The 25154-nt window shown below is 37.6% G+C and overlaps 1 protein-coding gene across 1 annotated transcript in view; it reads right to left on the reverse strand.

Moving 5' to 3' along the window:
• Positions 1–25154, reverse strand: part of ATAD2B (ATPase family, AAA domain containing 2B) — an 83859-nt gene that overhangs the window by 17061 nt on the left and 41644 nt on the right. Inside the window, exons 16-24 of the mRNA XM_009319729.1 lie at positions 22764–23075; positions 18831–18963; positions 16702–16888; positions 15838–16023; positions 15059–15194; positions 14555–14751; positions 11250–11409; positions 6375–6497; positions 1491–1628 (exon numbers count right to left, since the gene is read on the reverse strand). Coding sequence (XP_009318004.1) covers positions 1491–1628; positions 6375–6497; positions 11250–11409; positions 14555–14751; positions 15059–15194; positions 15838–16023; positions 16702–16888; positions 18831–18963; positions 22764–23075 — 1572 coding nt within the window. The remainder of the gene's footprint in view (positions 1–1490; positions 1629–6374; positions 6498–11249; positions 11410–14554; positions 14752–15058; positions 15195–15837; positions 16024–16701; positions 16889–18830; positions 18964–22763; positions 23076–25154) is intronic.

Consider the following 25154-nt stretch of genomic DNA (forward strand, 5'->3'; position numbering starts at 1 on the left):
GGAATGGTGCTAACACTAACTTCTTTTTTGTTTACACACAGGAACACTGGCAGTTTCTTTCAGTCGATGGCTCTAGTTTTCAAACGACTGCCACTGCATCCACAACATTAAGTGGAGAAGAGAGCAGAGGTACCAGAGCTTCTTTTTATACAAGTCACCAGTAATGGCTCTCTTCCCAAGAGACGTCTGGCTTGGAGGTCTATAAACCCTCCCGTCTGCTGCACAGCATTCAGAGCCCAGAAAGTGCTCTGTAGATCAGCCAGAGTGAGAATCTCTATCTTGTATTTCATTGGAAACAAAAAAAAAAAAAAAAATTTGAGAATCCTTTCCCTCCTCTCTCTGTTTTTGCACAAGCTGCCAAATGAATAAACAACAGCTTGGATCCGCATCATCAATTTATTACATAACAATTTATTCAAACCATAACTCTGTACGATTGACTTTAATTCCTTTAACGGAAGAAATTACAGCTTCAGGAAATAAAACCATACACCTCTAATTAATTAAACTCTTTGAAATCAACACCACATTCATATATAAACAATGTTCATCTCTGGGCAGTTATCACCGTGCCTAGAAAACTCTTTCTCATCAAGGAAAAGCACCATGAAGGAGAGCACATAGACCAATGAATATCAGTCCGCTCCAAACTATCAGTTTGCCTATTAAGTAATAATTGGTAATGCTATTAATAATATATTAATAATGGATTCCACATCTTCAGCGGGAAAGCCATGCACAACTATCAGTGTATCACTCATACTCACTTTCTCTTATAGTCTTTATTTTGTTTATAACAAAAATATTTGTTGTTGTGTATTTACCTGTTCTACTCAACTTACCTCTTGAAAATAATTAGCAGTGCCTCTGATTACCTCACCACAGTTAAACAGTCACTCCTCACAGATCTAGATTAGCTGGACTAATTCAGCAGGCTGCAGCTGCAGTGAGAGTATCTTAACATCCTCCAATAATGGGTACTGACTATTGAAAACCAGGTACCATAAAGGAAAATACAGTTAAATTTGTAATCTCTTTTCTAACTTTTAGCATGATACCGTATGCACTGAAGATAGGAAGTGAATAACTATAGTGCATGTGAGAGAATATGAAGCAGCGTGTAGGAATGTACCTGTGAATACACACACAGAGTAAACAAATCCTAACACTTATCAAACAGATAAAAGTGATCTTCTCATTGGATCAGAGCTGTCTTATACTGAAAATAGTCTTTTACAAATAAAAATTTATTACTCATATTACATTAGAAAAACAGTTATTCTTTATCACAAAAACAGAAATCCTGCTTCTTTGTAACTTCTTGGGCAGAGATTTCATGTAGTCAGAAAAAGAGTATTTCCTAAAGTTCCACGTGTTTCATGCTCAAATTACTTCTGGAAATAATCAGTAAACAGTAGTAGAGAGACATTTGAAATGTTTGCCATTGGAAGTACCTCTAATTTTGCACAATTATCATCCAAGGTACTCACATGCACATTTATTTGCAGAGTTGGGCCACACAGCCATTGTGGGTTTTTGTTTGTTCCGAAAAGCCTCTTCAACTCTAGCTTCTGTTTTCCGTACAGTGGAACCATGAGGATTTATTTGTTCTGCTGTTACTGATAAGCCTGCATATAGAAGATAACCATACCTATTTAAATAAACCACGCTGCATAAAATTATTGAATTTTAAAAGAAACTTGGAATACCATGCTGCAATAAGAACACATCAATTAATATTTAGCTGGACATTCAAAACAGAGATTAGAATCAAGAATATTTGTTTTCTACTGACAAAATAACTTACTGGTTGCATGATCTTAAAACTGTCAGCTCTGACGGCTTAGAAAAATACGACTGTCTCTAAACACTTGGGTCCCCAAAGATTGCACTCTTCTATCTGTATTTGCTCTATAAAGCAAATTCTTATTGACAGTTTCAATTTTTCCTCATTTTAAACAAATTATTTAAAATAAGTGGCAATTCATAATGGCATTGTATGCCATATCAAAAAGAGTATCTTAATAAAAACCTTGTATTGTCACCATGATCTATGTCATGTAAAATGGATCCATTTCAGAGTCAATATGAGCTCTTAGATTAAGAAAATGCAATTCTGCTTTTAACAAAGTCTGGTTTGCTTTCTGTAATATAAGTTCATCTCGTAGCTTCTACTATTTCATAACTTTTTAAAATTAAATTCTAAAAATGCAAACTTTCATTTGGTTAAGCACATTTTAAAGACATAAACGAATCTCTGAAGTTTCATATTTGTGAACTAGAATTTCCTATCCATCCACTAAAACAATCTTCAAAATGTCATACCATGTCTCCAATAGTAACCAGAACCAAGTGATCAAGAGCTGACAAGAAGCTCTAAAACTGATGGATGCAGAAATTAAAAGATTCACAAAGGAACTCTCACCTAACAGTTAATAGTTAGAGCGTAAGTTTCTAGATACCATTACAAATATTTTAAACTGCGTATCAAACATATTTCATTACTCAAAACATCCACCACTTCTACCTTGTTATCTGCTGGTTTCAACAAGAAGCTGCAAATTCCAGTAACCTAGCATACGTTGTTCTTAATTTACCAACTTAAAACTTGTTATCCTTAGATTTACCATCTTTCAACAGCACCTCATCTCAGTAATACAAGAACAAGAAATTCTAGTTTAACATCTAGATACTAATTTCATTATACAGTTTATCATTCTGTTACACTGCAGTACTTCTTTTGAGGTTGGTCACCAGCCTCAGTACTAAACAAAAACAGCAGATCTTTCAAAAAAAAACAGAAAAGTTGTGGAAAAAGAAAGTGATATAGAAAATACCTTCCATTTTAAAACTATGTCAGATTGCTAAATAACTTGCCAAGAGAATTGTCATGAAAATGGATATGGAGCTTTTTAGCCTTAACCCTCATCTTCAGTATCCTGGAAATAAATTAAGAGCTAATACATGGCACAATTCAGAAAATCAATGGCTTTTCAACTGGGTAAAGATTAAAAAGCCTACAGTATGTGTCATTTGCCTTCCAGACTCCTCTGTGATTCTGAGACAGAAACACTTGATAACATTTCCAGAGAATCTATGAGAAGCCTCATGCAGATCAGCTTGCTCAATTCCATCCAAATCTCACGTTGAATGTTGAAGTCTTTCCAAATGTAGCCAAGAAAATGTTGGCGAAGATCTAACCAAGTACAGGGCATGTTCTTTTTGTCAGAAGACAAATCTCCCTTCTGATGGCCACAGCCACCCACTCTGACTCAATCTGTGACTGCAACATTACCTTGACCTCTTCTGAGCAGGTATTAATGCAAGTTTTATATTCAGTCCAAGAACCACTGGTTCCAGTCCAGCATGACCTGGACTTTTTTTTCCACAGTCCCACTGTTTGCATTATTGCCCTTCTTTCACAACACTGCTGTTGGCAAGCTAAGAATTTTAATTCTGGCAAGGCTTGAAGGTAGGATCCTTTATCAAGCTGAGTCCAGACATATATGCAGAGAAACATGGACACTGAATGGTGGTTGTTTTTTTTTCCCCGTCAGAGTGTACACACGCCAGTCTGGCACTTTTAAAGGAAGATGAAAAGAGAAGCTTAGGGTACTCAGAGCTGAAAAAAAGCTTGCTATGCATCACACAGTGAAGGACACTCACTATGACATCACTCTCAACATTCATTTTAAGGCCTTGCTTGGACGTCTCTTTTTGATATTAAAGAGAAGTACTTAAGGGTCCAATTCCCACCACTTAGTCTCATACACTGATCAGCCAACAAGGCTGGCTGCCCAATTCAGCATGATTTCATCGGGTAGCTGCACTCAGAAAAACAGCCTGGTATGAGCAACCACCCTTGCATTTAAGTGACCAGTTGCAAAAAGCTTTTGGACAGCAAAAGGCATAGTTTACACTGCTTACACGGTTTTCCCCAAGTATTTCCTCATTGAAACATTCCATTATTTCAAAATATACTCTTATTACGAAGCAGAGGGGAAGGAGGAGGATCAGGGGATCGCTTCTATACCTGACCATCTGGTAATCAATCCAAAGAAGAAACCAGAAATCCCTTAATAACCTTGTGGACATCCAATCAAAAGAAGAAAATGCAAGTATACGCCTTTGTCGTCCCTTGTCCAAAATGTTCCAAAACGGGATACATGTCAAAGTCTAGACCAATAGATGCACTGTGATTTTGCTGATCTGCTGTCTTGCTGAGCATATTCTGTAGAGCAAAATGGGAGTAATGGCAAGGTTGATCAGCATTCACATCCCTTCATCCATTACAATGACCAGTGCCGAGACTACATGCCTGAAGTGCCATCTTCTTGATGTTCTACACCACAATCTTTGACACAACTCCTGATCTAGGGATAGGACAATCTCTTGCGCTTGCCTTACAGCATGAGGTTTCCTCAGACCTCAAGAGCTTGATATATTTCTTCATTCATAACCAGTTAATCTAACAAAGTTTCTTCCATGCATTTCAAATCTTCTGTCCTTGCTAATCCAGTAAGTGATCTCAGCCTTCCACACGCTGCAGCTGGACCAACTGTAGAGCTCATTTGTTCTTGAAACCACCACAATGTGGTCCAAATGCATGAGCATCTTTGAAATGTGACTTGCAGGTATCTGTGATGCTGTAACAGTTTCCATGCCAATGCCTAGAATGCACTTTGAAATCCGTCCATTATTGTACGTGAGCTGTTGTCACTCACAAACTGGTACTGCTAGTCACCTACCTGTATCTGAAGGTCCACTAACCAGCATCTGACATCAATAGAATCTTCTTTTTCTGATTTAACAAGTTCATTGCATGACACCATCAGCCTTAATTATGACTTCTGAAAATCCACCTTATTCAACAGGGGCTGCAGGTTTTGCCCCCAGAAATATGTATTACTTGGTCACTGCCACAAAAAGAAGGGCAGCGTTCTAGTCACCTCTTGGGAGACTTGCAAGCTACTTACAAGTCACTCTCTGTAACAAAGAGCTCTTACAGCTACTTTAACCTCGGAAGCAATAACCTTTAACAATCATGGGGGACTCATAATGGATAATTAACTGAGCATAGCTCTCAGCATGACACTAAGGCCAGAATTGTGAATATTCTTATACTTCTAATAGAAAAGTACAGAGGAGAAATGAAGGCATTATATTAGTTCTATTTTACAACCACAGTGAATTACAATTGGTTCTCTTATCCACAATTCAAGACGCACATTGGAAGCTTGTACAGAATTAGACAAAAAAATGCATGACTGAATGGGAAAATCATAGAATCGCTTAGGTTGGAAAAGACCTTTAAGGTCATCAAGTCCAACTGTTAAATAAAAGGAACTGTATCCGTTTTAACCTGAAGAAGAGAAAGGCTACAGATACTTGGATAGTTTAAAGAAATTTATTAACAAAGGGTCTTCAATCTACTGACAGAAGTATTTCAAGAACCAGCAGCTATAAGTTAAGACCAGCCAAATTCAACCTAGAAATCAAATAATGCAGTTTTTTACCAAAGCAGGGGGCAAAGCAGGAAACAACTTGCCAAGGTAAAGCTGGAATTACTGAAATCAGTAATCCCTAAATCAGCATGAAATTTTGTTCTCATGTTATAGTTCAGTGATTTTCAACCTTTTTCAACTGTCAGACCTTTAAAAATTTTCCACGGAGGTACAGAATCTTTCATGTAAACAGAGCCCTACTGGGAGTACGTTTGGGCTTTTGATTAGCTTTTGTGGTCACTTTAGAAGCTGTCCACAGACTTGGAGGTCTATGGACTACAAGTTGAAAACAACTGCACTAATTTAAACAAAACTAAGTCAGTGATGTCCTCCAATGTAGGGGGCTGTATTTCCTGATTCTGGACTATCAGAATGTCAACCTCATACTCTCCTCAATGTGGATGTAATAGTTGTTTCTTAATCAAAAAAATCAACAGATTACCACCAAAAGTACACTTGTACACATGCCAGGGTGAACTAAAAATCTGCTGTTTTAAATGCCCTTCTGCCTAATCGTAATTGTTATTACACTGCCATTACATGGCATTTTTAGAATACAGCTCTGGTTTCACCACATCTTCAGTTAGTACAGCAATCCCAACATTTATCTCTTCACCATGTTCCACAATACTTTTTGTACCAATAGGCAATGCATCCTTCTTTTGTAAAGAAGGTTGGTGCCTTATTGGACCAGCTCACACAGTTGGAAAAAGTAGACAAGTTTCACGCTCAGTCATCCTTTAACGTGCACTGCCTGAGTCTGACACGCATTCTATACTTCACCTTAAATTGAAATTTTTATATGGATATTTGTAAATTCTGTTTTCTATTCCATATATGTTGTGTTATGACAAATGAAGTTAAACATACCTCTTTTTCTTCTTGCTTCCTTGATTTCTTCACACATCTTATTAAATTCTGGATCCAGTTCAGCAGCGATGATAGCATGAGCAGTGTCCTTCAAAGTACAAGCTCTATGTCTAATTATTTTATCTAGAAAACAGGACAGCACACTTGTTAATTTTATCACAATTATGTAAATTCTTTACCATTTCTATGTTGTTCTGTATTATATATATCAACACTGATATAGACAGAAGTAACTGGGAAACATTACAAATATATGAAAATGTAGATGGATCAATACCATAGCATGCTCAAAAATCACAACCCAGCTTTTTAAGAGATATAAGAGTTTTCAGAAGTGCAAATTGTTACTTTAATCACTAGTGGCATTTATAAACAAATACAAGCAGTGAATGATGAACACACCTAAATCAACTTGCAATCCTTAGAAACTTGCTAGAATCAGCAGGTGTACCCAGTTTCCACAGGCAGATCTACACAGTATAATGGGAGTACAGCGCAGAGAGTCCCAAAACCAACAAGAGACTTGTCCAGGAATGAATTTACCCACTGGAGTCTAGGAACATTCATACAGTTATACTGCCTTCAAAATCATACTGGACGTCTCCTGAATCTGTAAGGTAGACCTGGCTTGCTTATATTCCTCCCCTGGTTTATTTTTTTAAACCTTAAATTATTGCTAAATTTTTACTTAACAACTGCTAGAAAATTCAAAATTGTGCTAAAGATTACTTCATTGCTTATATCGAACAGCTATTTCTCATTTTAATCCATTCAGAAAAACTGGCAAGAAACAAGCCTCGAGTTTGCTACTTTTTCATCTCTATTTGGGGAACAGAAGAAAAAATATTGCCCACACTGGAAGCCTAAATGTGACTCATGAAAAAACATTTTTTTCAGAGACCAGTTCCCATACCTTTGAAACACACAAAAGCAAATTTCAACAGTGTTGGAATAATTTAAAAGTAACTGTAACTTAGTAAGCCCATATGTGGAGAAAAATTTGACATCTAGAATGTTGCTTTTCAATGAGACTTACAACACTCACTGTTTGCTTTTAGTACAAACATATTTGTCAATTCATCCATACTGAATTACTTTTTCCAGTTGATGGAGGTACTTCAACAGTAAACATTAACATTAATGTCTACAACGTATTATACAATTAGCAGATTTAATCTGTTTCAATAATCACTAAAGACAACAATTAAGAATATCAGTGAACATTTATTAAACAAGGTTTACAATTCTAGAAAAAGAATATCCAGTATCCAGCTCAAATGAGCCCTACATAGGTTTTCTGGGGACATGTACTGCCACTTAAATCAACCGGAAACTAGAAATTTTTACCCACATATATTTGTGAAGCATTATGTTTTATGATCACAAAAAAATACACTGCATTCTTTGCAGATGCAATTTTGCAAAATTAGACTTCAAAAAGTTGGTCAGATAATAAAGTTTAAGACACCCTCGCAAAAGAGGAAAAAAAAGAGAAAAAAAAAGAAAATTCAAATCAAGAGTATTTAATTGAACTACTACTTTCCTCATATCCTGTGATGGGCAAGACTTTCCCACAGACAGTGCATCAAAGAGGCAAATACGATTATGTCTAACACACAATGGTTATGTTTCTATGCCTTTAAGAACACTTCCTGGTCAAACAATGGAGGGAAAGGGGGAAAAAAACCCAACGTATCTTACTATACTTACCTATAACCTATCTTACTGCTTTTTATAGCAAAGTACCAGGATAAAAAACCCAAAAGAAGCCAGTTTTGAATATCTGTACCGTATATAAAACCAGCTAGTCTGGTACACCTATTGCCTTTCCAACTGAATGACAGGATAGAAGCAGGTATGGTATGATTCTTCTCCAAATTCAAGCATGAAGCAGAGGCAAGCATACATGCCCAGCTTTAAAGAATGTGAACATTTATAGGTTAATATTCAGTTAATGCATCTGAACGTATGTAATGCTTACTCAGAATAGACCTGATGTGCTGTTTCAGCAGTGTATTCATACAAAGGCTCAAGAATTCTTGCATGCCAGAAGAGCAACACATCATCAATTGTTGACAACGCAGAGGACAGAACTATCTTTCATTACCTACTCAATGATGAGGAACTTCAGTCCAAAACTTAACCTAGAAATAGCCAGATCCATTTATCCCAGCTCAGTCATGACAGCAAGGAAAACTAAAATGTCCCTATTTTGGTTCCCTACATATACTTCTTAAGACTCCTTCTCTTCGGACAAGCTCAGTGAAAACTTCTGCCACTAAATGTTCCCCAAGTTGTCTTTGCTATTTTTTGTTTCTGCCACACTGAACCTGCGCCTTGTGTTGTTTATGATCCTGAGCAGATCTGACCTTAGAAGTCTGTAGTCCCATAACACCTGCTCTAAAACTTAAAAAAAACCTCTTCAGACTACATTTCCTAGAATTGAAAAACCAAGCCCACAGATCCAAATGGCCTAAAAATGAGAACAAAGGGTGTATGTTAATGCCAGTTTTTCCCAAAGCCCATCACTAAGTCACAAACATATGTCAGTCGCCTGCAGAAAGTATGTCTCATAGTCCTCATCTTCTAAACAGGCGCTCTTCAGAGACACTCAGAATCCCAAGTGTCCATCAAGGGCTTTGATTAGTTCATGTCAATCACACATTATAAGTCCTCAAAAGTGTGTTATCAAGACGACAGAAAGCCTTTTGTTGTATTTTATCAATGTATTTTTTTTAGTTGTAAAACAAAATGCATCATAAATTGAAGAAATAAAGTTTATTTTCTACAGATATGAACCAGCACTGGGTTCAAAAGGCAAATGTGAAAAACAAGCATAACTACTTGACCAGACTATACTGTATCTAGTCCACACAGGAGACGTTTGCAAATGCCTCAGAAAATCAAAAATTTGCAAAGCAAGAAAAATACAGGAAATCAGGCTTTAACCTGGTAAAATGATTTCACAAGATTTAATGAAAAACTTTTTAACGCATTGGACTACATTTGCAGATGGACCCAGATTTCCAAGTATCACTTATATTAAATACAACTACATTAAAAGGGTGCTGCTGCTGTTGTTGTTTTATTGGTGACTCTGGAAGCTGCCAATGGAAAGGCTTACTTTTGGCAATGTACACTATAAGGCGGCCCTAGCAGAGTACACAAGATGTTCTTTCCTTAGTTTTGAGTGTGAACAGCTTGTACATACATTTCAATCTACAAATTCCATTTTAATTGAAAGCATCACATCACACTTTGTCAAGACAATACCTTCTAATCTCTCCTAATCAGCTGCAACTGACTTCCTTGCCTGATGATAAGGATAAGGAATTGGCTGGATGGTCCCACTCTATTGTGGTTATTATTATTATTATTCTCATACTAAATCCAAAACACAGCACTATACCAGCTATTAGGAAGAAAATTAACTCTATCCCAGCCAAAACCAGGACACAATCAAAGAGTTGCGGTCAATGGCTTGATGTCCAAGTGGAGACCAGTGATGAGTGGCGTTCCTCAGGGTTGGGTATTGAGACCGGCGCTGTTTAACATCTTTGTTGGCGACATGGACAGTGAGATTGAGCGCACCCTCAGCAAGTTTGCCAATGACACCAAGCTGTGTGGTGCGGTCAGCACACTGGAGGGAAGGGATGCCATCCAGAACCTGGACAGGCTTAAGAGGTGGGCCCGTGCAAACCTCATGAAGTTCAACAAAGACAAGTGCAAGGTCCTGCACATGGGGCAGGGCAATCCCAAGCACAAATACAGGCTGGGTGGGGAATGGACTGAGAGCAGCCCTGAGGAGAAGGACTTGGGGGTGTTAGTTGATGAGAAGCTCAACAGGACCCGGCAATGTGCACTTGCAGCCCAGAAGGCCAATCGTATCCTGGGCCTGCATCAAAAGAAGTATGACCAGGAGGTCGAGGGAGGGGATTCTCCCTCTCTACTCCGCTCTCGTGAGACCCCAACTTGCAGTACTACATTCAGTTCTGAGGCCCCCAACATAAGAAAGACTTGGACCTGTTGGAGTGAGCCCAGAGCAGGGCCACGAAGATGATCAGAGGGCTGGAACACCTCTCTCCTATGAAGACAGGCGGACTAGCAGCCTTCCAGTGCCTGAAGGGGGCCTACAAGAAAGCTGGAGAGGGACTTTTTACCAGGGCCTGTAGTGATAGGCCAAGGGCTAATGGCTTTAAACTGAAAGAGGGTAGATTTAGATTAGATATCAGGAAGAAATTCTTCACTATGAGGGTGGTGAGGCACTGGAACAGGTTGCCCAGAGAAGTTGTGGATGCCCCATCCCTGGAAGTGTTCAAGGCCAGGTTGGATGGGGCTTTGAGCCACCCGGTCCAGTGGAAGGTGTCCCTGCACATGGCAGGGGGGTTGGAACTAGATGATCTTTAATGTCCCTTCCAACCCAAACCATTCTATGATTCTATGATTTATCCTGTTTTATTTCTATCCCCAAAAACATAGTTCTTAATTTCTGTGAGTTTCATGTTCTAAGCCAATGTGGAAATAAAGCAGGCCACTGCCAGACTGCGTGCAGGATTCTCTACAGAGCTCTCCAAATTACGTTGGGGTTTTGTTGCATATACAAAGTCTATTCACTGAAAAGGAGCTATCAAATTTGAAAAGGAACTACAAAACCTAATTTATTAGAAAACAACTCAATGCTGTAGTTCTCCTGCTCTTGCAATGTCCCCCAGTGCACCGCACACCTCAGAATACTAAAAGCACAGACCCTTAGGACCTGCTTATCCTAATTATCACATAGCAGGCAGTTTATTTAAATGCCTGAATAGCAACCATATATGTGATTAAATACCAGGCTTTTGGGTTTAGGTAGGCCAAAATGAAGTAGGTCCTTACCTCCAGGATCTTTGTCTGGATTGTACTCCAGTGCATTGCTGCAGATCAGGTCAATATCTGTTAGGAAGTCCTTGGCTGTTAAGTAGTTGTGTTTATCAATTTTGGTTATTACTGTTGATAGGTCCATTGGCTCTTTGATGACTTCAAGGTAATCTGAAACCTATAAACAAATAGCATACAGAAATGACACAGGACCATATGCATTCCATTTGAACAGCACCAATTTCACATCTTTATAGTCTTATTCATTCCACATGCTTAGCTCTAATACATGTAACTAAACATTTTAATTTCTAAAAGAATTTATGTTGAAAAAGGAAGTTCTAGCAGACTAAATAAAACACAGGACTTCCAAAGCTACTTTTTCTTCACTAGGTCACCAATTTATCTTTCAAAATTAATTTAATGGTATTTTTGAGGCAAAACATTTTAACATAAATGTATTTTTAATTTTATTTAGACTGATTTTTTTTTTCATAGTGTTCTAACACTGTCTCGGGTTAGAAAGGCAAAAACAACCAGCCTAACTCAAAACCCTAGGAAAAACTAGGGAAGCTATATTTTGTTCACCTTGTAGGAAAATTTATTAAAATGAACAGTCAAATTATCAGCTTTTAAATATATTCTATTGAATAGTTCCTTCAATCACATGCTCAACAAAAAAGTCAGGCTTTATCGACTGAAGACTGTAGAGAAGGGCAGTCTAAAGAGAAAGCCTTGTGTCAGAGGTCACAGCTTACTATGAGCTTAGCTCGTAACTGGAGATTTAGCAACCAGTAGGGTACACTAAAAAGTATTTCACATAATTAATGGTACCGTAAGGGGCTCAAGCTTCATAGTCAAATGCATCAGCACAGCTGCTGGAACAAAGTTCAGCAAAAAAATCTATGAATTTGTTATTTACTTCAAGTAAAAAAACCCTATACGTCAATGTTTCAATGTGATTAAGACTACAATCCATTAAAAATACTGGCAGCCTCAGAAACAGTATTGCGTTTTTCCTTTTGAAATCACCTATGTAAGATGGTAGGCTGCCAAAATACTGAAGAGTTAAATACATATTCAGATCAAGCCATAACGGCTCCGTAAGATTTTTTTTTTTTTTAATAAAGTATCTGTAGACATTCATACAAAAGTATAGTACTACATAAACTAACATTAATGCATTACTTCAGTGGACAGCAGTCTATCACCTAATTCCTTAAATATACACATTGAAATTTATGATGAAAAATTAAAATGGCAAAAAATCTCTTTTTGTCTCCCTCTATGAAACCATGATGATAATTGGTTCAGTGATTGGAAAGCCAAGACACAGGCTTCCTTTTCTTGTTAGCACATCATCAGAAGGAACCTTCACTGGAAACTGTAAATATTGCTGCTGAATTAGTCAGGAAAATCCTTGACTTATCACGTAGCAGCATTCTCTGCAACACAAGTAGGAGTGGAACGAACTTAACACATTTTCTCAGAAAGTCAAGCAGACAGGCTCTTGTAGAAAAGGAAAAGATAGTCTGGTGCTTAAATGCACCAGGTGGGACGAAAAGGATTACATTCAGTTTCTAGTGCTGTGATATATTAGCAGGGGTTTTGGCAAGTCTTTAAATAACAAATTCACATTTTGATTCTCCATCTACAAGACAAGGAAGGTAATTTGTTCTTTCTTTATGTGCCCTTATTCGCATAAATTTAGTGCCATGGTTTAATCCCAGCCGGCAACCAAGCACCACACAGCCAATCGCTCACCCTCCCCACCCAGTGGGATGGGGAGAGAATTGGAAAGGCAAAAGTAAGAAAACTCATGGGTTGAGATAAGAACAGTTGGATATAATTGGAATAAAATAAAATAAAATAAAATAAATTGTAATGAGAACAACAAAAAAGAGAGGAACAAAACCCAGGAAAAACAAGTGATGCAACTGCTCACCACCCACCGACTGACACCCAGTCAGTCCCTGAGCAGTGATCGCTGCCCCCCCGGCCAACGCCCCCCAGCTTATGTACTGAGCATGACGTCCCATGGTATGGAATATCCCTTCGGCCGGTTGGGGTCAGCTGTCCTGGCTGTGCCCCCTCCCAGCTTCTTGTGCACCTCCTCACTGGCAGAGCATGGGAAGCTGAAAAGTCCTTGACTTAGTATAAGCACTGCTTAGCAACAACTAAAATGTCAGTGTGTTATCACATTATTCTCGTGCTAAATCCAAAACACAGCACTGTACCAGCTAGCAGGAGGAAAATTAACTCTGTCCCAGCCGGAACCAGGACATTTAGAGCAAAAGTTCTTTGGGGAAAGAAACTGCCTTTACTATGAGTATGAAGAGTTTCCTACAGTAAGGGACATCCCAAGCAGTCTCATTTAAAAAAAAAAAAAAAAAAAGAAAAATCAAACAAAGTTACTGCTTAGACCATGCTCACACTGTACGTTGCCACGTTAAAGAGCTCTTGTCAGTCTTTCAAAACCAGTCAGTTACAGAACACTATGGAAAGCTCAAATTAAGAGAGGACTGCACGGACCCATAAAAGATGCCTGTTCCATCCTGCATGGAATTAACACTACAAATCTGCTTTTTACAATGCCGTACTTCTAACGTCCCATATTCATCTATTAATGTCTTCCAAAAGAGATGCTTCTCTTTAGAAGCAATTAAGCATTTTTTTTTTTAATTGGTAAGCTTGCAAAGCTTGCACTGGGCCAGCATCTGATCTCAAAGTCAGGCCGAACACAATCCTATTCATATAGCAGCACCTGAAAATAGATTTGCAGATCGAACTGTCTCATCAGTTAGGTGTGCACACTCCATAATCGACCAGTTAATGCCTTATAATGTGCTACCATCTGTGATTAATGGCATCCACAAGTATTACTGCTGAAATTATTCAACAATATCACTAATGCTGAATACATTATAGAACACGGATCACTTTCCCAATATTAGCATGCCTATAGGATTAGAATGTTGTAAACGCTTTTATTAAAGAACTATATTTATGGTTTCAAATATTTAAGGAGCACAGGTAGGGATAGGAGTGGTGGCATTTTTAAATGCTGATTTCAGCTATAAAATTGACAGGAATGCACAAGATTTTTCAATAGGTCACTGGTATAGCCAAAGAACATGCTCCAACTCCTTGCACCACAGATGAGGCTGTGACTATCTCACCAGCTAAAAATCAGCATTTTAGATTGGAAAGATCATGGATCAAACATCTATTTTTCTTATTAACTTATCCATTTCCTTTTTTTAATTTATATTCTTTTTCTAAATAGTTTCAACTTCATTGTTTGCACATTACTGAAACAAGACCTCTTCAATATCCACCGGTTTGCTGAAGATGTTAAAGCGTTTGTCTGTGGCCAGCCTCTTGGTAACATCCCTGAGAAACAACCGCAGCTCTCTCAATGTGTTCTCCTCCTGGTCCTCCATTCGCTGTTTTTCTGCTTCTGACAGCTCACGGGCAGGACATGGCAGTGCAAGAGGAAGAACTTCCAGAGCACGAAGAGCTAGGGAAAAAACAAGAAGTCAGACAATGGAAATATTAACAACATAGTGGCTCTTGGGATTATGCCACTCCAAATTTCATTATATATTTAATCTGCCTCATTGATCTATCACTGCATCCTTAACCCCACAGCTCTCCGTTTTCCAAAACTGGTAACTGTAATGCACGAAATTTATTCTGGGCACTGATTAACACTGTCAAATGCTAATTACACTACCTGTCATTTACCCACACCTTTTGAAAAAGGAAAATATGACGAGAAAACATTCAGATCACATTATTATTGGTTTTATTGTAACTTAGTTTACCAGCCTGTTTCCTTCTTGGTGGGGGCATTGCTGCCTCATCAAGAATTAACCCTTTGAAAAATCGCAATCTGTCTTCTTCACTTGGTCTTTGAATATAAAAAACCTCTTCATACTGGATTCTGAAAATACATTTCACCTAAAAAAAAAAAGCCATATGAAAATTGAGCCCCCAAAAATACATGATTAATGACCGTATTAAAACACTAGTCACAAACTTTTCAAAATTAGCCACAGGAGAGAAGATAGTAAACTCCACCCAAAGCTGTGTACACAGCCTAGGAAAAACAACTACTCGTACTTCTCACTGAATTTTCTGTAGTAACTAAACTTGCAGTATCCCATGATCCTAACAGTGACCATCTCTGCAGTGAAGAGGAGAACGGGCAGGAGGAAAAAAAAAAATCAAAGAAAATGTTGAGGAAAAAAACAAGAACTTCCCTCCCCCATCCTGAACCTCAGAGGATATAAAGCTAAAGGTTAGGCCTTTAGACTAAATCTGCATTTAATTACACTGGGGTAATTTGTCAAAATGAACAACTGACAAAATGAACAATTTTGTCTTCTCAGCAAAGTAGCATGGCAATTATGAAAATTGGTAATACGGATGTACATCCCTCATTAAAGAAAATGACAAACATTTAATTAATATTGTATTTTCAGTTTGACATATTTTAAATTAAGTTAGAAAACCAGTGCAAAACAGAATGTTTTTACATGATCAAAACATTCTGAAGAGGCACATACCTCCCTAACAACGCCTCCTTCCACAAGGAACTTACCTCTTCAGGCAATTCACTATACATGGACTCAGAGGTAGACAGCAGAAATATAGGGGAGAAAGATGGTATATCTTGCAGCAAAGTTAGAAAAGTAGCTCTCACAGTTTCACTGACAGCTTCCCACCAATCACCAATATGAGGCATGTAAACAATACTTGGTACTGTTCTTCGAGCTTCACGAAAGATCTAATTAAAAGAAACAGTGGTATTTAAACTAAGGAACTAATTGTTATTATCACTTGTGAGTAATAAAATTCTTGTGGACTAGGAAATGACTCATGTTTGTGGTATTTGATATACAAATGCTCCAGTAAAATAAAATTATCTAATGATAAAGGCTTTCTAAACAAGTGTTTGTGACTGTTAGCTGTATCATTCAATTATTTTACATCAATGTGCTAGGGAGACTACAAAACAACTACTTGTCATGTAAGTTTTAAAAACTTGCTAAGACTGAACATCCAAGATGAAAATTAAACTGGTTTGCAATCCATGCAAAATCCACCATAAACTGTTCTGAAACCTAAAACATTTTAAACTAAGTAAATGAACCTAGAACTACAGCACACCAATTCATACACAAGTTAATAAAATGAAAATCAGGAACCAAATACCCAGATTAAGCTTACTTGACATTAGGTATGTGACTGAGGGGGCAAGTTAAAAATGTAATTACTCTCACTAGTCAGCAGAGAGATCTCTATCACCCTCTAGAGACCCCTTTCTTTTAAACATGAAAATAGAAGGAGCCTATGAAAACCTGGCTTTTAAGTTACATTCCAGTTAGCTGCCTTTATATTGATGCAACTAATCCTGTTCCAGAATTACATAATTTACTCATTACAAGAGAATCTGAAATGTCACCTGTGCACACGATTCTTCAGGCGTTTTGGCACTGACTGAATAAAGTGCTGGCAGATCTAGCCTGTGTACAGAGAATTTTTCAAGAGTGTGCAATAGTGCTGGAGCAAGGTGCGAAGTCTGACCCGAACCTCTCTCTCCAGATAGCAGTAATCTTGGTCTGTAAGAGGTTGGCTGGTGATAAGCTGACCTGCAGCAACACAACAGTTACAAAACACAATTAACATGCTGATGTTATTAATGGATGGATATATAAAATAAGATTTTTTTTAGAATCCAAAAGACCTTCAGTAATGGATAATAGTTTCCTACAACAGCCTTAAAAGAGTCAACTAACTCTAGTATACCTCAATACTACTACAAGTCTCAGTAACCCGAGCTTTATCTATTCTTTGATTTCACGATTTAATTCAAACTCATCTGTGCAAAGCTATGCATATATTATATTCATGAAAACTTTTATTATAAGCAGTTTATTTAAAAACAATTCCTTGATCACATAAAAAGACTTAAAGGACTTCCAGTGAAGATACCTATTTAATCATGTCTAGTTAAGTCCTAACTACCAAAGTATCTCGTCAGCAGCCTCAGGAATCCCAGGTCAATACATTCATCCCTTAAAGTGCTACCCAGGATTTCCCAGAACCACCTAACATTTCAATAGTTTGCTTGTTTAAGAAATACGACCTGAAGTAGGATTGAATAAAATCACTATTCATCTTCTATTTTAGCATATTCATGACGCTTCTATTTAGTAGATTTCCAGACAGAAGAAAGATTTTAAAGGAAAAACTGCAACAGTAAACTTATTTGTTTTCATTGTTGAGAAGAAATCCTAAAGAGTCCATACAAGGATTTGGGGGGGGGTTGTTTGTTTGTTTTAGGGTTTTTTTGCCCTGTTTTGGAGACGAGTGAGACATGAAGAGAGAAACATTAGGTTTTTCCATTAAAAGTATTTTCCATTTATAGAAAATTGATTATGAAACAAGGAAGTTTTTTAATTAATTTGCATTTTCTCTCATTAAGGCATTTTTATCTGCACATCAATCAGCTCGGGCAGTGAAACAAGACTGGCTGGTTTTATTTCAGGTTAAATATTTTGTAACAGCTATGAAGCTGACCTTTGGCTTTTCAGTTCTGCTGGTGGAGGTTGCACACACACAGATAGCAATCAAAAATGCTCAGAAAGACAGATTAAGGGAGGCTTACATACTTTACAAAAATAAACATACTCTTCGAGATTGTTTTCTTTAGACACACATCCACACAAACATATATTGTTGTTTTGGTTTTGGGTTCCCCCTCCCGCCCTTACAACAAAAGCTTAAGTCCAGCATTAAAATACTTGATTATGTACCTCAAACTACTTGAACTTAAATCCCTAAGCTTAGATTTCCATAAATGCTGTTCTGGCATCACTCTTTTAGCACAAAACTTTTAGCAGTCTTCCACAAGATGGCTCTACTAAACAGTACTACTACTGAACAGTTTTCCTAACATCATTTTCTTTATTTAGCAAACTCCCTGCAGAACCCATCACATAAAGTAGTCTAAAACTATTCTTAATACAAAACAAAGAAATGTTAGTTTATTAGTTTGTTATTGTTAATTACTGTAACCAGTCCAATTCATACAAGAAAGACTCTTCCAAATTTCACACACTTTCTAAATTCCCATTTTCCTGACATTTTCCATGAAAAGCAATGAAAAAAATGTTAGAAATGCTGAATGCATTAATTATATAATGCATCCAAACAGCTGCATATACTGAAGCTCAACAATACTTTAGACCAAGAAAAAGCAAACGATCCCTCCAAAATATTCCTACATACCTCTCTTCCCAGTTCTTAATCTTTCAAATCAAAATGCCTTGTTACAATTAAGAATTGCTGTTAACATCATTACTTCTAAGCTACACCTGTCTGTTGCAACATATTTCTGATTACTGTGTCTAGGATGTGGCCTTTCCTAAGACCATTCACATATCTAAAACTCTTGTCCATACACTTACATGTTTCTATTGCAGAACACCATTGCCACCACAAAGCAAAAGATCATCTTTGTTACCTCTCCTGATGTAAGAATTTCATGGTTTTATCTATCTGGTTATATGCATTTAGAGAAACACTCACATTGTAAAATGAAGGTAGGGTTTATGTATAGCAGCTGATGACTGTTTCTTTGGTGATCCTGAGTGACAGCTCGTCTCAAAAATTGATGAAGCATTCTCATCTTCACTATCATCTAGTATTAGACTTGGTACATCTGTTCCAAGAAATATATTAATTAGAACCTTATCACTTCTAAGTACATGCACAAGCAAGAAAAGACATTACTATTTTCTTCCTGTAAATTATAACACATTTTCAAATGTAGAAAAAATGAATTAAAACTGTCTAAGTATCAGAACACAGAATAGTAAGTACTTATTACTTCAAAAACCAAAACAAAGTAAATATTGTAGAAGTCTAATCATAATTACAATTTATTTTTTTAAACCATCAAGCAGAAAAACTTCATGACTACGACAAATGTTTAACTTGTTATGAAATGCTTCCTTTCGTTTTATTTCACAGCTAGAGACTTTTCAAGGTTAAAGTTAGAAAATCTGTAATTCCTCAGACTACATAGAATTTTGTACTTATTTATTTGTTCTAAGTGCCCAAATTTTTACAGGTACACTTCTTCCAAATTATTCTCAGCACGACTACCTAGATAATGTATATGTTTATGAAGAATTGTTTTCCACCCTCTGATAATCTGCCAAAGAATATCAAATTACTTTTTATCAAAATCAGTTCAATTCATTCCATGTTCATATACTATACCTTAACCTATTTTAATTTCTTTGCTAATATAGTAGCATAATGAACTGAGTACTTTCTATATAGACATTCAGAAACAAAAAGCTAAAAGACTGATTACATTCAAAAGACAGACTGCAGGGACAAACAACTGCAAAAAATACAAATATGGCACTAAACCAAAACCACCAGTTGACAACTGAAAATCAGGTACAGCTAAATTAGCTATCAGAGCTGCAACGGGATTAAGAGTAGACTGCTGCAATTTGATAATGGGAAATAAACTGCGACAAGATCTTTATTTGGCCCAGGAAAAGAGTTTAGTTGATGTTACCCTAAGCAAACCACTCATTCTCATTCCCATAGAGAAATCAGTCTGCAACAATGGGATGAAAATGGTCACAGCCACTCAGCTGTACAGTAAGAGCAGTGCAGAAGCCAGGTCTCCTGAGGAACAAAACGCTCTGTGATGGATGGGCAGCATTTCTGAGAGCAGCGCAGAGTCACTGCAGCACACTGCTGCTCAGGGCAAACACCGGACCTCCTAACAGTAGCTCAAGTTGGCCAGAGCTACTTAGAAAAATGGACTGCTGTGAAATGAAAGTATGAAATGCAGAGAGATCTAAGTGTTATTCTCAAACATACGACCCACCACACGATTTGCCTGATTTACATGAAGCCATGGCACAGGTACTGCTACACTGATTACAAACCACTACCATGGGACAAAAGACTAAACTTCAAGGCAGCGTTAAGCATTGGATGGAGATGCCATCTGAGGGCTATGCATCTAGACATACGATCCCAGGAAAAATTGATGAGAGACAGCAGAGGTTCCCTTAGCTGGCTGTGTGATTAAGAAACTGGATTCAGAGTAGGCTGGGCAGGAATAATATTCTACTGGTATGGGATGAGGATGTGTCCTCATCATGCCCTTGGCAAGGCACGATGCAGTCGCACACCTGACAATCATTCCTCAGGGAGCAAAGATAAAAAAGGCCTGCAGACCCCAACCAGTGGCCAAAAGCTAGTCCATAGCAAGAAAAAGCAGGTCAGAAACTGCTGGACATTCAGCTCTGGGCAAGGATAGAGGCCTTCAAATCAGCTGGACACAGGCCTCCTAATTCTTGGCTCACTGCAGTCCCTAAACAGGCAGAATTTTTGTTATACTAAATGTAGACCCATAGGGTATGTCCTATGCTCATGCACTGGACACAGCTTTTGCTTCCTAAAAAATATAATTATTAAAAAAGTCAGCCCATCTTTTAATCCCAAGCAGCAAGACTCAGTGACATTGCTTGAGCACCTGAGTCACTGAATTACGAGAAACAGGAATCATTAGTGAACTGCAAAGACATGTAGAAAACTAGATTTGCAGATTGTGAGTACACCAGTAAGCATCTGCCATATACCTAGCTCTGAATTAAAGAAAAACTGAAGCCCTAGTGTGTAATCTACATTTAAATTTAAAATCATTGTATGTGAAAGTGGATTTTGCTGTTTTTAACACAGATTAAGCTTATTATTCAATATTTTCTTGGGTTTAACGGAGTAAGAAGAAAAACTAAGGTACAGAAGAAACTTCAAAAAAACCCTTAGTTCTTCTATCTTCAAAATCAATTATCTACAAACATTTAAAAGTAACCATAGCAGCACAATTATCTAGTAAAACTACTATTTAACTCAAAGAATGCTTCCAAGCTCACTTTGTTAGCAATAACGAGCAGAAATAAATAGCAATGTAAAGAATGTAACCAAAGAAATTATTCTGAACTAGAACTTTACAACAAACACAGGGACACCTAATTCACTTCTTCAGCAATAATGACAACCTCAAAATCAGGCATTACCAACAGGTTAACAGTATACAAAGAGACTTAAGCATCTTAAACAATTTCGGTTACAAGAGCCTAGTATGATCGAGGGAGCCTAATACGATCTAACTGCAGCTGCAAGCCAGCTCACTTCCCCCTACCCACCGCCACATGCTCCCAGGCCCCATCTCATGCCAACTCCAACACTTGCTAAAACCTCCAGCCATCCCACAGTCAGCAGAAAACTAACCTGGCAAAAATACATCAATTTTGGATGAGTTTGCTGGCTAAAATGGTTTAACAAAGGGCCTGACGTACTAAAGTAAGTGCAAGGGATAGAGCAAAAATGCACAGCTGGGCTGGAGGAACTGCAGCAGCCAGCACAAGGATCAGCTTAAGCTGCCTGGGCTGCAGTCTGAAAGCACGCTCTGGAACAGGAATGAAAAGAAAGTCATGGCTGTCACAGATTTCCTTTAATGACTGGGCTATTTTCAAGTTAATCACACACAACCACAAGTACTGTTTACGTGGAGGGGGACGGTGATCCCAGATAGGAATGGTAGAAAATAGTATGCCAGAATAAGTAGGTCTCATACTATTAACTTCCAAGAAATGACCAGGGTAACTATTAAAGTATGTCTCAGCAAACAGCTGGGTAAAAAAAAGCCAGCACCTATTGACTCACTGCCAGTCAAAACAGCCAGTCACATTCCTTCTTATTCCCTGCTTCCTCAATGCACTCACATTGCTCCAATTGTAGCAGGGTTCTGGCATACATCTGACCCCTTAGTGAGCTGATTTTGCTTGCTAATTTGGCAAAAAGCCAACTTGACAAAACAGCAAATAGTTCTCCACTTACTAAGCCAGCAGAATCAACTCAGAGGATCAGGAGTGCATCAGGCCAGTTCAAGGGGAGGGAAGCCTCAGGACTTTCTCCTTAACCAGCAGATGACCATTACATAGGTTCAGGTATCTCGGCTGACCACAGCCTCACCTGCTGAGCTGCGAGCTCCCCATAGCACTCTGCAGCCTGCTTCTGCGCCATCAACAAGCAAAGGATTGGGGACAGCTAATTGACACTCAGGACAGGAGCACCAATTTCAGGTCGTAACACACTGAGCAACATTATCTCACTATTTTCTTTTGTTCTGCCATCTGATCATGCCCCATTATTGCTCATATTTAATTTGTAAATTACTTGGGGGTTCTCCTTTTTTCGGATGGCACTCAAACCTACGGGATCTTGGTCTATATAGGTCAGTTTATTAAATTCCACAGCAACTTTGAATCAGCAAAAAAAATTATGCAACATCCAAGCACATTGTATTTAGGTACTAACAACACTGAACCAAATACACATCAGATTTAAGGCTAGCAATACAAGAAAGCCAGGTGAAATATTTCCAAATTGCAACAGCATTTGCAAAAAATTCCCCAAACCACATACCTTCACTTTTGTCACCCTGGCTAAATTCAGCATGAGGAAACACTTTGTGTAAAACCTCAAGAAGGTTAGTGAAGGTACGTTCCAACAGTGGTCTGATCACGGGAGATAACGCATGTCCTGAAGATGTCACGGCACGTTGGGAAGCAGGCACAATATTCTGCATTGCATGATAAAAATCCTGTGCGCTGAGAACTACTGAAGAAACATCAAGCTGTAGTTTCTGACTGCTCACATAAATCTGGGGATAGCGTCGTCTCAGGGCAATCAAGGCAGCCTCAGTGCAAAGTGCTTTTATGTCAGCTCCACAGTACCCTAGTGCACACAAAAACAAAAATATCTTCCATGAAATAGCATTGCTGTGCTACATATATTTCAAACGTGCCTGAAGCTAAAACCAATCAGTAATACTTAATTGTCAAGGTCCACAAAGCATCTGCCAAAAGGTATCAGGTCATAATCCAGTGCCAGTGTTGTGTACCAAGAAATTATGTACAGGTACATTGAAATACAGTAAGAAATTAATTCCACATTGAGATTATAATGACTTACATTTTCACTATATAGTGCGATATATAGCGTATTTTCAGCCCAGGGTTAAAAGCCTGTCATTGTTCTTCCTTTCTCCTTAATATTATCTAAAGTACGTGTGCAATTTTAACAGGCTAGCCTCTCTCTTCCTTTTTTACTTTAATATGTCTACATGAATCTATTTTTTAATAGCGAAGTAATTTTGTTATACTGGATGAACATCACCAACTTTGAACTTTTACAGACTGAGAAAATGAGCAGTATAAAGAAAAATGTTTCATGAGTAGAATATGGAAAGGATGAAATCTGTGTTAAAAAAGCATACTGTGGACTCTTGGAAAAATGTGAACTTTTACTATCAAGAAAAACGTTTCAGACTTTTTAGAGTTTCATGATTTTACTAATATAACTGAAAGAGTAAAAAAACTATTAAAAAGCATTAGAATTTTAATTTAGCCTAGCTTCATAAATATCTACAGGTGGCTACCTATAATTGCTTAATCATCATTACTGAAAAACACAGATCTGATAATTATGAAATACTGAGAGACTTAATACTTGTGTCTTTTGCAGTACTAATGGTTTGGGGTTTTCCCCTGAGCTAGAAATTAGATTTAAAATTTTTCCATCTCTCTCAGCAAAAGACATTAATATGCCACTGTATTTTGTAGCACCATAGTTCCATCTTTCAAAAAATGTAAAACATTATTCCAGTGGGAAAACTCTTTTAGAGAATTATAGTCACTATAGGAAAACGTGTTGCACTGAGGTATTGCCACATAAAGGTTTATGGTTCATGGTAGAAGCTAATTAATCGATTCTTTAGTTAAATTATTCTCAATCAAGTTTTTTTTAACCAGACTTCCTCCTCCCCACCAGGACTTACACCATTTGCACTTTTCTACTCTATTTTTGTATTGGTCTTCTGGCAGCACCAAATCCCAAAACTGAAGCCTGCCTTGTTTCTCTCTCTTTATCCTCTGATGTTCTTTCAACGCTGCTGGCACACATATTTTTACAAGATCCATACAGCAACAAGGAACAAAGTTGATTCCATACACAAAGTTGAAAAATAAAAAAGGAAGCAATTAATACGGAAGATAGACAATTTTCCATCCCCATCTTTCAGATATATAAATTTGGGGGATAATAATAAAAGATACCGACTTTTCAGCTATAAAGATGACTTAAATCAGCTGAGACTTCAAATTCCACACGAGTTTCTCATATATGCTTGAAAATAATTTTTAAAAAGAAAAAAAAAACCCAGATGGAAGATCACCATAAATATCAGACTCCTTCTGCAACTTTTAAACTAAGCTTTCCAATTTTATAAAAAGGTTAGTAGCTATAATTGTGTAAACTTGATGAGCACACACTGACTGTTATCTAAAAAGTATGTAGCAATTCACACTCATAAGTTACCTTGAAATAAATACACATGACATTTGAAATATGTTCAAATACATCCAGTATATTAATCAATAGGCAACTAATTATTTTCAGCACTAAGTTTTGTTTGGTTTTTTTTTAACTAACCCCCTTCATGAAATCAAAACCATGCAGGCACACTCCATCAACCATGTGATCCCATTAGACAGTAGCTACAGGTACATCAGAGAAATCAAAACCAAGGTTTTGCCTCAAAATTCTGCTTTGTTCTTTCAATATCAGCTATCAAATTCCATTTAAATTGGTCCACTTCTCATCTAACAAGCATACTGGATTAAACAAAAAATTTTGGGGAGCACTAAACCAAAGCTTAAATCAAAGATGTGCTAGAGATATATAGCACCCTGAATGCCTGTCACCTTAAAAACTAGCTAGGTATCTTTGTGACAAAAGATTCAGCAGCTCAGGAGC

The sequence above is a fragment of the Pygoscelis adeliae genome, unplaced genomic scaffold (genome assembly GCF_000699105.1).
Source record: "Pygoscelis adeliae isolate BGI_AS28 unplaced genomic scaffold, ASM69910v1 Scaffold121, whole genome shotgun sequence".
Taxonomy (NCBI): domain Eukaryota; kingdom Metazoa; phylum Chordata; class Aves; order Sphenisciformes; family Spheniscidae; genus Pygoscelis; species Pygoscelis adeliae.